The sequence below is a fragment of the Centrocercus urophasianus genome, unplaced genomic scaffold (assembly GCF_019232065.1).
Source record: "Centrocercus urophasianus isolate 14NV4802_14NV808 unplaced genomic scaffold, USGS_Curo_1.0 seq_17, whole genome shotgun sequence".
NCBI lineage: Eukaryota > Metazoa > Chordata > Aves > Galliformes > Phasianidae > Centrocercus > Centrocercus urophasianus.
Genome location: NW_024884722.1, coordinates 23,461,955 through 23,474,824, shown reverse-complemented (window position 1 = coordinate 23,474,824; position 12,870 = coordinate 23,461,955). Strand labels below are relative to the sequence as shown.

At 49.7% G+C, this 12,870-nt stretch overlaps 1 protein-coding gene and 1 long non-coding RNA gene across 3 annotated transcripts; one reads left to right on the top strand and one right to left on the bottom strand.

Annotated features, from left to right (window-relative positions):
• Positions 1–1,995: 1,995 nt before the first annotated feature.
• On the bottom strand, positions 1,996–11,121 carry PLA2G12B (phospholipase A2 group XIIB). Of its 2 annotated transcripts, none has more exons than XM_042818339.1 (4): positions 10,808–11,121; positions 6,387–6,463; positions 4,899–5,064; positions 1,996–3,950 (listed from the first exon to the last, which is right to left on the bottom strand). In XM_042818339.1, exons 1-4 carry the CDS (start codon positions 11,037–11,039, stop codon positions 3,832–3,834), a joined length of 594 nt encoding a protein of 197 aa, XP_042674273.1. In that variant the 5' UTR covers positions 11,040–11,121; the 3' UTR covers positions 1,996–3,831. The 2 variants fall into 2 exon arrangements, with proteins under 2 accessions (XP_042674273.1, XP_042674272.1); XM_042818338.1 differs by having other exon boundaries at positions 6,375–6,463; positions 10,808–11,120.
• LOC122160102 lies at positions 7,945–9,252 on the top strand. The gene is made up of 3 exons (XR_006168737.1): positions 7,945–8,094; positions 8,617–8,692; positions 9,074–9,252. It is a non-coding gene; the product is annotated as an uncharacterized LOC122160102 (long non-coding RNA).
• Positions 11,122–12,870: the final 1,749 nt, after the last annotated feature.

Below are 12,870 nucleotides of genomic sequence, written 5' to 3'. Positions count from 1 at the left end.
ACAGAAATGTGCTCGCATGGTTCTCTGCTAGAGGGCTCACCATGTGCAGCCCCATCGTGTGTGGGTTGAGAGGTATGCTGCAGGTCCCCCTTAGTCTGCATTACTGATTTTCTGCTTCAGTTGGAAGCAGCAAATTGCTGCCAAGGCCAAGATTTGTTGCTGCTCTGAAATGGAGGGTGAGACTTTGTGAAGAGACCATTTAGAAGGGAGTCACAAATCACCCCAGCAATATTCCATTCCTCAGATTTATTTGTTCTGGTGACTGACATTTCAGTGATGAGTGGGTGTTTGATGGACTGAGAGTTTTGTGATTTTTCTAAATGGCTTCATGGCTGCTTTTCTGCTTTGGGGATATATGTGTGTGTGCATCCGTGCTAGGCAGAACAAATGAAAATTTTCCTGGGAAAGTAAGTGGAAGTGGAAGGACATTTTTCATGTTATCTAACCATATGTAATGAAAAAGAAATGAAAAAGCCCCCTTCTTGCATCACTATGCTCTCCTGGTTCTGCTGATTCACTTCTGCATTACCACAGTGGCAATTTCCTGCTGTCACTTCTTTGCTCAGGCAGCCCCTGTTGCATGTTCTTATTTTGATAAAACAAGAGCTGGGAAATGAAATTAATTAGCTGGTGCATTCTGGAGAAGCAATGGGTGTTTTTGTTAATGTGAGATGGATGTGGGGAGTGGTGGGAAGGGGAGATTAGTTTCTCTGCTTGCTTTAGTTATGGTTCACATTATTTGTCAGGTTCTTCCTGACAAATTAATACAAAGCAGCCTTTCTGCTCCACAGCTTTTTGTTAAATCATTTGGAGGAGCCGTAAGGAGGAAAAACTGCTCTGCATGGCCATGTGAATGGCACAGTGTCTGGTTTGTCCTGCAAGCAGGGTAGTGGTTCTGCTATCTGCCACTGCCCTGAGCCATCTCTACTCCAACAGAGAGGGAATGGCTTCTAGGCAGAGAACTAAACCATTTCTCAAAGTCTTCTCTCTCCCTGGTTTACCTTCTGTTTCCATCTGTCTTCTTTGTCAGCTTTACATCTTGGTTGTGAAATCAAAGGCCAGACTTGCATAAGAGCCACGGGATTTGTTCTTCTATTTAATTTAATCACCCACACCACGGAGCAGGAACAACCACACTGCAAAAGCAGGCACTGAGCGTGTGGAAGGCACCACACTGGTGCTCCTGAGGGCCCCAGGGCACTGCTGAGTGTGGTTCCAAGTCCAAGCAGTGTCAGTGCTGCCTGCCACATGGGGCTGACGTTCTGGCTGATGTCGCTGCATTCTCATATGAAATGAAAATCAGAATGGTAGATGTTCAGGAGGAGCCACCTGCCATTCCAGTCCATGTTTGTGTCCATTGTGGAGATGCAGAGATTGCTGTTTGAGGCACTGCTGCTGGAAGTGAGCACGCTGACCAGCCAGCTCAAACATCAGTAGGAGCTGAAGTCATCCTGCCAAAGCGCGAAGCCAACAAGAAGCCTCCAGGTAAGCACACTATCTTTGTCCTGTTCAGAGCAGAAACAAAGATGACCCAAGCTTTGGGAACTGAGCTGCGGAGTCCCATGTTCCAATGGCTGCACACTGCTGAGGAGCAGGAACGGCATGGAGGGGAAGCCATTATTTGTTCAGCTGCAGACATTTTACTATACTTCATGCACCATTTCTATCCCTGAGTCACTGCCACCACTTGAAGTTTTGAGTTTTCCTGTTGAGCTGCTCGTGGCTTTTTTTCATATTCCCACAGCTTATTTTTGTAGTGAAAAATGTGCTTCTTCAATAGCTGCCCCACCAGCAGCAGTTTGAGTTGTTTTGTTATGAATGGTAGTTTGAAAGCATGGAAGAATTATTGATGTTAGCGGTGTCTCTGAAGTGTCGGTCTGTGGACAGAGATTTTGTTCAGAACCCTTGGAATCCTCCACTGTATGTCATTGTCTGTTATCAGTTGCTTGCCCTGGCTTTAATCTGTTATCGGGTTACTGAGTTTGACAAGACATATTATTTAAATTGTGTCATTTAATCATAAGAGTGTGCTAACATTTAGAACTGGCAACAGGCATGATTTCACCAATGAAATGCAACATTTGGGAAGTGTTCGGAATGAGAAATGTTTCCTTCCCATCCCTAGCCAAAGGAATGTGTTTCTTAGATGGCATATGAGCGTGTCCAGCCTCGTGCTCTGATAGACATATGCTGCAGTGAAACTTGGCAGTGCAGTATTCACTCTCCACTGGCATTAGCACAGCCAGGAAAGGATGTCATTGCAATTGACATTGCAACTATGAATGAAGGTCCTCCTCTATGGAAGACATCTCAGTGCACCTTATACTATCACTTCCAATTCCCTGTTTTTGTACCTTGGACGGCTCTTGTTGTTGCAGGCTATTTGGGACTAGATGATTCTCATTGCTGTTCACTATAAAGCAAAGATGACTAGCAAGAATAGGAATACAGGGCTTAAATAATTTATAGCTCCACACACCCATTTAAACACAAACTAGAAGAAAGGTAATGAAAACGGACTTTCTATTCTTGTTATTCTTGTTGTACCTTCTGTAGCCTTAACTTTCCTGTGACAGCTGGAAGAACATAGCCATAAATATGTTTGCAGGAAACTGAAGAATTTTCATGTCGTGGCATGCACACCCAATAGCAACTTCCTTTCAGCAAGAAAAACAGTTGAAAAATGTCTGCAAATGTTACATGCTGATGAAATTCTGCATACCATCTTAAATTCTCATTTTAAACATAATAAAAGCTCCCAATAGCAGATGGAAGTATTAACCATGTTTTAAAGAATGCCTTCTGAGACGACTGATTGCTCTCAGCTGGCAGCGTCTCTGCACCCACCAAGATAAGATCCAAGTAAGCCCTGCCATCTAACAGATAAGCCTCCGGGCTTTGGAAAATCTCATCCAAGGCAACTGTGAGCCTTGTGTGTCCTTTGTGTGAAAGATGGAGATGGGTACTCAGCCATTTAGTGTTAACAGGGATCCAGAAAGAAAAGCTTGCTAGAAGATACAGGAAGAAAATAATTAAACAGATACAGTCTGGGAGTCACTGAAAAAAAAAATGCAGCTTCCTCTCCTGAGAATGTGTAAGAGTGCTGTAGGTGTGTAAGAGTAGCTGTGGATTAGTGCTCTGCACATCTGAGATGGGCTTTGGTCCTCTTCTGCCCAGGTATGAAACACACCAGTATCACAAACACGCCGAGTCCTTCTCATGTTGCCAAACCCCTGGGTGTTTTACATTGTTTCATCAAGTATTAAATTAGCAGAGTAGTCAGAGTGTGTAATGATAGAATAGAAAATGTGAGGGGTGCATGTGAGCATCACACTGAGAGCAAATCACTCCTCCCCTTCAGTCTCCAGAGATGGAAGAACATAAACAGTGTGGCCACAGGCTGAGATTGTCAGAGGCTGCAGAGGCCTAATGCTTCACACTGCATATGAGAAAGTTAAGGGGCAGGGGATACTAGCAGAGTGGCAAACAAACAAGTAAAGCCCCTTGTTTATAACCAGCACTGAGTCCTGCTTGCCTTTCCAGATCAGTCTGCAGAGAAAATTGGCATCAGATCATTCTGATAGAGCTGGAAAGGGATAGGGCAGTGTAACTGCAGCTGCGGAGGACAGCAGGCATTTCTGCCCTACTTGCACAGGCTGCCTCCCCTTTTGCTGCCTTCTGCTCCAAAGCTGCAGCCAATGTGTGTTGCTTGGCCAAGGTCCCTGTGTGCCATGCTTGGCCAGAGGGCTGCTGGAAGTCACTGAGAAGAAGCGCCGTGTGCGAGAGGGAGCATTGGCAGCAGCTCGTGAAGGCCAGGGGGTCTGCTCTGCTTCATAGCTCGTCTCGCTCTTCCTCGCTGCAAATGCAGGCGCTCCGCTGGCTGTTCATGAAGGGCCGGCAGCCCAGGGTCCAGACAGCATTGAACACGGTGTCTGCGACGGACTCACAGGCTGTGGGGGTGGAAGAGATTAGGCAGTCAGGAGCTGGCTCTGTAGGGCATTGGCAGGCTGAGCCCTGCGCTGAGTCCTGTGGTATTGCAGTTGGGAACATGGACTGTTTCTCTCTGGGTATTGTATTTGTACAAATCCAGAAGTTACCTTCAGCAAAAAAGTGGGGACTCTTCTCCTCCTGATGTGGCACCAACTTCCCTCCCTGCCAGCCACGTCTCTCAGGCTTTTCTGCTTGGTGGATCACTTGCAGCACTGCAACCAGTGCTGTGTACCCAGCAGATTTCCCACTAGACATTGGCAGCACTGTTTCTCCCAGCTGCCTCTCCTTACAACTGTTCATAACCACTATGAACTAATCTTTGCCGGTGTTTGGAAGGTGCAGTGCCAGCATGCTGTGACTGCAACAGTGTGCCTGACTGCCAGCCCCTTTCTTTCCTCTAAAACAGCCCTTGTCAGATCAACAGATTATAAGATCTTTTAAGGTTGTGGCTCAGTGGTGCTATCTGTAGTGCCATTGTCATCTCTTATCTGTGAACCAGAGCCCAGTCCCTGGTTCTCCAACTCATTGGCCCTTGGCCATGTACAGGTTTGAGCATGTGGCTCGCAGGCTCTGGAAGACTTTTTGATCTTCCATGAAGGCATCTGAACTCTCAGGGAGGGCATCCAAGGATTAAAAGAATTGCTTCTAGGGGTTTTGGTTTCCTTTTTCTCCTTTCCACACATCTTTCCTAGCATGTCCCCATGTTAAATAACTTCAGATGTCCATCCCTGGGGCAGGAGCGTGTATTCTCCCTCAGCACTGACCCATCTTTAGCACTACTGGGCAGACACCCTGCTCCCTTCTGCAGGTTTCTGCTTCGTTTGGCAAAGAGGTGTCTCCCTGTGCACACCCTCCCTTCCCTGCCACCACTTGTTCCCTACTTGGGGGATGTGAGCTGGGGAGCCTACCTTCCACCTTGGAGACAAAGCCAAGGCTGCGCTTGAGATCAGAGCAGATGGAATGGAGGCACCAGCGGAACTTGGCATCGCAGCGGTATTTGTTGGCTCCACAGGTGTCATAACAAATGTCCAGCTGGTTGCAGCACTTGGTCATGGCAGGGATACCCAAATCTAGCTGGGAAATGAAAGAAAAGGAGCATCTCTTGGCTGCTTCCTGGCCTCGAAATCGCACAGCCACAAGTGGCTGAGAATTTACAGTGCCCGACTGGCTCAGAGCCCCCAAACCAGAGGTATGGCAGAGTCTCCATTTCTCTTTCTTTGTTTTTGCACAGCCTGCTTCTTGGCCTAGTAAATCATCTAAAAGGGTTATCAATGCCTTGCTTCTTACAGATGTGTTTATGGGACCAAGGACAAACACAGCTTGCTTGGAGGGAACCTGCAGCTTAGCTAATAACTGTGGGTTGGTGGGGCAAGTCTGTCTCCTAGAGGGATGGGACTCATTAGCTAGTTAGAAATTCTTCCTCTTTTCAGCCTTCCTCATGCAGTATTTATTTAGGAGATGTGCTTTTTCTTCATTGCATTCAGTGCTCATGATTGCCTGCATAAGGAGGTGGCACCGCAGAAATGCCCACAAGGTTTGCAATGAAATGTGGTTTAAGGAACTAATCTAACATGAAAAATGGGCTTTAAAGGGAGGGTTTTTCAAAGCAGGAATCTGTCTAATTGCTTCTTCATAGGCAGCAGTAATGCACTGGCTGCATAGTAATTCCTGCTCTAAGAGCCTCCTGGGAGAGCTTTTCCTGGTGATTCCAATATTATTTCATTAATTGCCTTTAAAGTGGTGAAAAGGTACAGTATTAACGCCTACAGTTTTATTTCAGTGCTCAAGAGAGGCAAAAAGCATGGGAGGGACAAAGGGCCAGGCGAGGATAATACATTCAGGCATTGCTGTTTGTGCATTATGTTAATGCTCAATTAGCATAGGCCCTGAGCTGCCCAGTGTTGGGTGTTTTCTGTCCTAAAGGCAGAGAACTGATGATATAACTTTTTTTTTTTTTTTCCCCACACTGATGTTCTGCTTGGCCAGCCCTTTTCTTCTTGTAGTGCTAATCTGCACAGGAATCTTTCAGTACCTACAAAGCAACAGGTCAGGCCTTCATAAGCCTAACTTCTGCCTACGTGATTCCTGCTTGTCTTCCATTAGCAGCTGAGGTTTAATGCTTTCCTGACTGACAATAAATGGGGCCATGCTTAGGCTGACTCCTCCTTGCCTGCTGTCAGCAGCCAGCCGTGTCTCCTGGCAGTCCTGGCAGACAGCTCATCCCCAGCACAACCCACTGGTACTCCCTTCTCCAGAGCTGGGAGGAGAAGCATCGCACTGGCAGCACGCAGCACAGCTAAGCATTGTCCCTCCCCCACATCATTAGCGGCTTAGAGATGGTTAGCTGTGAGTAGAGAATTTCATTAGTTAGGAACAGCACATACACTTTGGGGTACCTTGAGCCCCAGAAAATAGGAGCTGCAGCCATTTGGTTCTTGGGGCTTGTAGTGAGGTCGTGGCATCGGAGCCTTCCCTGAGGAAGAAAGGAAAAACATGAAGAACACTGATCTTCCCAAGGGCTGTACCAAAGAGCTCTGGGACTCTCCCCAGCTCTTAGCCATGGGTGAGTCCCTCTTCACAGCGTGGGGTTTTGCTGAGCAAAACCTCCGTGCTGCAGCTGGGGCTATCCAGCTGCATTCTTAATTCCTCCAGAAAACTCCTCTCCATCCCCAGTGTGCTCGGGGTGAGGGAGCTACGGATCAATGCAGAGCCATTCCTGGCTGATCTTGGGCCCTGTGTTTGGTGATGTGCTGCTCTTTTAAGCTCTGTTTCTTCTTGTCAGCACTGATAACCATTTCAGATACTTTTCCCTTGTTTTTCTTCCAGGGTACCTGAATTACCTGCCATCAATACAGCTGTAAGTCTGTTGTGTGTTTGGAAAGGCCTCACAGCAGAATCCCTTAGAAGGTCATATGTGGGAACACTCCCAGCACCTTCTAAATTAAAAACTGCCTGAGTGGTTTTGTTTAAACAACAGGCTTGCAACAAATAGCAAACCAAAAGACTGTCTGGCTGTGGGATGTCAATAGGCAGCTTTCTCCAGCCCTACACAAATGCAGTAGGCTTCAGGGATTTAACTGTCTGCAGGCTGAGATAAAGCTCTCCTGCTGACTTTCTCAGCAGGCAGTGGCATTTGTGTGGGGAGGTATTTCTCAGTGCTATTGTCTCTCCTTTTTGCCCCCTTCAAATAGGCCAGATCTGGTTCCTGCTCCAAATGGTTTTCTAGTGCAGAAAGCATTGTTGTTCTGAGCAGGTAGAACTGAATTAAGAGTAGTGAAAGAACACCAATCAGTTGGTCACAGCGCATTGCCATTACAAGATTGCCTTTGCACCAATACATAATTTAAGTCCATTGAGATATGCTGGCATTTTGATGGTTATGCTATAGAGAGAAGGGATTGTGTCTATAGATCGGCTGAATCTTATAACCCAAAACTCACAGGCAATACAGTGAGAGGAGGACTGCTCCCTGGATGCATTTCACAGCGCAAGTACAGTTTTGGAAGGGACCAAGAGCTGGGACTCAGAGTTCAACCCTAGCTGAGGAAGGAAGCAGAGGCAAGTTCACAGTTCAAGGTGGATTTTGCAGGCTGAGAACAAATTTTAATGACTTGCTTGTAATATTGGCAGTAAGTTATGATCTTGCAGCACGTTGTCAGTTATGGGGTAAGAAGGCAGAGCAGGAGTGGGGCTATTTTTGGATATGGAAGTAACTGTTTCCAGAGAAAATCTTCAATAAGCTTAAGCTACAGCTATTGTGATGTCTTACACAGGTGGCTGAAGTGAAAAAATATCTGGTGAGTACTGCGGAATCAACAAAAGTGCTCAAGATGAGCCCATGTAGGAAAGCCACCTCCTCCTCTCTGACAAATTGAGCTTAATCATTTGTCAAGTGCACCTTTCTGAACTCCTTCTCAGCTAGATAAAGTCCAAGACACCACGCTTAACCTCTCTCCCACAGCTTGTTTTGTAGCTCAGGAAAACAAAAACAAAAGCAAGGCACCATTTACAAGTAATCCTCATTCTACACATAGCAACTCTGTGATTGATATCGCTTACTGCTTGCCTGTCCTATGGGCACGTCTGTGATGGGGAGGGGATGAGGTAAGTCCTGCCAGCTGGGTTTCATCACTTGCCACACAGCCCTGCTGAGAAAGCTTCTTCTGTAGAGTAATATTTCAGGGCACAGTCACATTGGCATCATAGAGAACTGAGGTCGAGCTGCTAATGGGAAGTGAGTTTCCCTGATGCATTTTAGTATCTCCAGGCTGCCGTAGCTGTACCAAGGGACTGGAGAACAGCCAGCTGGCTAGAGGAGATCTCTGGCCCATGCAGGAGGTCTCAGGCACTGCAGTGCTGGTACAGTGGGGCAGGGGAAGGCAATACATTTCTGGGTGAACAGATGGTCCTGGGGTCCCACACTGTGACCCTCCAAGTCCTGCCTGCCTAGACAGCTGGGAGAAGTTATTCAGGGATTTAATCCCTGTTCAGGACGCTGTTCCCCCCAAGATGCTTACAGAGGTTTCATAGTAAGGGGGAGATATTTTCCAGCAAATACTTGTATAAACAAAATTTCCTGATTTAAGGGAGTAATCTGTCATGTTGTCTGTTTTCTCACCTCACCAGGTGCTGATAAATCCAATCTAGCAGCCAGAACAGCCAGTTCTTTGTGCTCGGCTGAAGATGGATGTGTCAATTACAGGTGAGTCCTGACCTTTATCGTGGCAAAATAAGCAATTATCAGTATCCCTTGTCTGAAATGAAAGAGTGGAATGCACCAATTTTATTCCTTGGCTGGAGAGAGAGCAATCAGGCCCTGATTCAGCAGCAAGGCAATACAGATGGCTGGCATTCATTCTTCAGGGCACAGGCATTTAGTCTCACTGGTTTGGGATCCTCCCTGCATCCCCTCCAACTACATGAGCTAGAGTCCAGCACAGGCAAGTAGTTCTGGGGGGGCCAGAAGGACCTGTGGAAGTATGTGAGAAGTGTTTGAGAATTGCTGCTTCTGCCAGTGCTTAATACTTGTTCAGGAGAGGACAAAAAACAGTGCCAAAGAAGTACTTGTTGTTTTCCTTTCAAGGTAAAGCATTTCTCTGATATGAAGCAGGATGTTCCAGAGGAATGGGCAGGCCTTTGCACAGGAGCGGGGCAGTGGAGCCAGGACAGGGGAAAGCCATGGCCTGAGAGCAATGACTTCTCTGGAACAATGGTGAGTCATGAGCCTCTCTGAATCGAGCTTCATCACCCATCTTCCCTTCCGTGGCCTCAGCACACTATAGCATCTGTATTTCTCCCAATGTCTTCCCCACTGTGGGCTCAGGAGATGTTTCCATCCAGCTGAGGAACACTGCAGATAGGTCCACACAGCCCAGGGAGACACAGTGTGCAGCCCACTTCCTAGAAGAAGTGGGATGTGTGTGGACAGAAACTGAGCTGGGAGGATCTCTCCAAAGCATAGAGTCCATGTCTGTAAACTGGAATGCTCAAGGCAAGAAGGGATGAAAACACCTCAGTGCTCACAGGCATCTTGCTCAGGCAGTCACCAGGGATGTGGGATGAAACTGGGAGGAAAGTACCTGGTGGGTATTGCTGGATGGGCAGGTGACAGAGGGCTGGGCTCTCTCCCAGGACACATATGGGAAGCTGGCAGGAGGACGCAGTTCCTGCTGTTCCCAAACAGCAGGTTGGATGTTAAGAAAAACTTATCCCATAGAGTGGAAGTGCATTGAAACAGGGTGCTGAGGGGGCTGGTGGGGTCACCATTCCTGGAGGTGTTCCAGAGCCACAGAAATGAGGCACTGAGGAACGTGGGCAGGTGGGGGTGTGCTGAGTGAGTTGAGAGGGCTCTTCCGACCTGAATGATTCTATGAAGCTGGTTGGTATCCTGCTGATGGCTACTGCTGCCTGGGCCCATCCACTGCTCTGTGTCCACACCAGGGGTGTGCCACAGCCCCGTTGCTCTGTCACCTGCGCGCTTCCAGGCTGCCTTGTTGTCCCTGATCTGCCGCCTTCTTTGACTGCCCCCACTACAAATCAAACTCTTCCTTTTTAGTAAATCTCTCAAAGTCCAAGGCGAGCAGCACTGCCTCATTCCGCCTTGAGTACTAAAGTTCCTCCATGGTGACATGGGTTCCATTTACTTTCCTGTTATCTCCCCTCCTCCAACCCTTGCTATTAGCCAACCTGCAGCTGCTGAATAACCCACTCCGAAGGTTGCTGAGATTACGGCTACCATTGGCTCCACCAACCCCTTCTCCTCAGGGCTGCTCTTCCTCCCTAGCAGGCCTGGTAGCTGGCAGCCAGGCTGCTTGCATACTCTTCTTACATCCTCTCCTCTTGTTCTATTGTCCCTGGCACTGAGCAGGCTGCTCTCATTAAGAGGGATGAGGAGGTGAGGGTTCCCTGTGCTGGAACCAGCAGCACAGCCATGACTCATGCAGTGACCCATCTGTGCTGAGCAGGGCAGGGGTTTGGTTACGGGTGCAAGAGGCTGTGGTCTCAGGGAAGGAGAGCTGTGGGTGTCAGGGAACGCAGGAGCAGGGAGAGAAGGGCTGTGCGGGGACATGGGGTAGCAGCGTGTCTCTGAGGGCTCCATCAGCATCAGATTAGGAAAGTAGTAGAATGTATCTGTCACTGGCATAGAGCAGTGTGTGCAGTGTGTAGACAGGCCGACTTTGCTGATGGCCTTGCTGCCCACCCCGGCGGCTCCTGTGCAGAACAGACAGACAGTGCCTATTGCAGCAATTGAAGCTGCCCCCAGCCCCAGACACAGTGCTCTGCCCCGTGTCCCCAGTGTGGGACACCCCTCACTTACCGTATCGACACCTGTATTGGCAAATGCCATTTTTCCCCCCGAGCAGTTCCAAGAAGGAGTCAAAGTAGCTGTTAACCGTCTCAAAGCTGTCCCGGATGGCCCCAATGCCCCACTCCGGAAAGTAGGACTCTGTGTAGGAGGTTTGGGCGGTGTTCTCCTGCGTGGTTTCCTCGGTGCTGTGGCCCAGGCACAGGATCAGGCACAGAACCGCCGCCTCCAGGAGCAGCCGCATCCTGCAGCCCGGACGCAGGCCCCGCGCCCTCGTGCACGCCGATGTGTGGGCAGGGAGCAGTGGGAGCGAGCTGCGTGCGTGGGAGGAGGTGAGCACCCTGCTGCCCCGAACTTTAAACGCTGCTGAGGGACCGGGATGAGGTCACAGCAATCAGAGTGCAAAGTGCAACACGGGGTTTGGACTCATAGAGGAATACCAGGTTTGCATTTGCACAATCCCACTGGAACCGGCCCAGTTATCAGAGCACCAGGGGATTGGCTGCTGTGACAGGGTCCCCCAAAAGGCCCTTCCTAGAGGCAGAGCAGGGGCTGCTTGCCCACCGGGAAGCCCTTCGTTGCCCACCATGCCCTGCTGCCTGCAGGGGGGGGAGTGTCTGCCTCCAGCCTTCCCTGCACTGCAATAGCAGCACTGCTCCCATGTGGCACTGCTGATCCTAATGCTGGGGCCTGTGGGCACATGTGGCCATGGGGGAGTTTGAAGTTACTCATTAAAAGAAAACAACCGAACAAACCAACAGCAATAGACAGTGCAAACCACTGATAAAGGGAAGAGCTCCGCTTGGGAAGCTCTGGATATGTCCTGCTCAGACACAGCCACTCTGCAGACTGCCCTGCAATGCAGGCACCAGCAGCTGCTCCATTGGCCACTTCTTTTCTGGCACTGCACTGCCAGAGGCTCTCTGGAGCGGAGGGGAGCCAGGCTGTTGGCTTTTCAGATGTATAGCAAACATAAATGCAAATCCTGACACGTTTTTCAGGAGGCTCAGCCCCATGTCATGTTTACTGCCCAAGAGCTAGAGCCCTCCAGCACCCTGCCCAGGCCTTTTCCTGCCCTGTGCTCCAGCTATGGGATAAGGAGGGACCACCTCCATGTCTGGGCTGCCAGTACAGGTCAGTGGAGGGAAGAGTAGGCAGCTGTTCTGTCCCTCGCTGAGCAGTGCAGAACTGGATCCAGCTGCTGCCTTCTGGGGCCTGTTTCCAGGCACTTGGGCAGGCAGTGCAGGAGACCCAGACCCGTTCTGCTGCTCAGGCCGTGCTGGGGACGTGGTGGTTGTGCAGCAAATGGGCAGCTTTTCTTGCTGGGATTTGTTGTCAGGCAGCCCCAGTGAAGCCATCCAGGTGGCTGTGCCTGGTGCACAGCTTTGTCACCTCATAGTCCCTGAGGTGATCCATGAGCCACCCAGTGCAGACAAGCAAGGGAAGAACGCTGGCAGGGCAGCAAGAGATGCACAATGCAGTGCCTAGTGCATGAGCTGTGTGCACTGTGCTGTGCAGGACGTGCAGGCTGGAGGCTCTGGGCAGCGAGCGTGAAGCCAGCGCCACTTGCAAAATCGATCAGGATTTTTTAGGAAAGTTGGACAGGGCTGGGAAGCAGCTGGCAGTGTGCAGGGCCAGGGAAAGAAGCTTCCCTGCTGGTTTGTCGCTTGCGCCGAAGCAAAGGCCTGTGAATGAAAAAGCAGCCCTGAGCTGCTGCCCCAAAACGTGGCGGCTGCTCTGCCCTGCAGGGGGTGAGCCACCTTCCCCCCCTCCTCCAAATGAGGCTGCAGATGCCTCCTGCCTCTGCCAGCTTCTCTCTCCACATGACGGAGGTATGGGCGGTGGTGAATTCCGACAGCTGGGTTCTGAACCTCGTCCTGACCCTGGGATGAGCAGCTCTGAACGCTATGCATTCATTTCTGACACTGTAATGCTCAAATATAGAGCAGCCCGGGGCGGGGATGAGTCACTGCTCCTAATGGCACAGTCAGTGCTGGCGGTGCTGCAGCTTGGTGGTGGGGAGCACTGAGTGGGCAAGGGCCCGTTGGTGGACTTGGCCAGGGCCTTCCCGTAGT

Bases quoted from the DNA above. Each gene is read 5' to 3' on its own strand.
- PLA2G12B (XM_042818338.1), bottom strand. From the start codon at position 11,039: ATGCGGCTGCTCCTGGAGGCGGCGGTTCTGTGCCTGATCCTGTGCCTG. The intron at 5,065-6,374 runs GTATGTGCTGTT...TTCATTTCCCAG, and splicing joins GGCTCAAGGTACCCCAAAGT to CTAGATTTGGGTATCCCTGC. The intron at 3,951-4,898 runs GTAGGCTCCCCA...CCACCCCCACAG, and splicing joins CTTTGTCTCCAAGGTGGAAG to CCTGTGAGTCCGTCGCAGAC.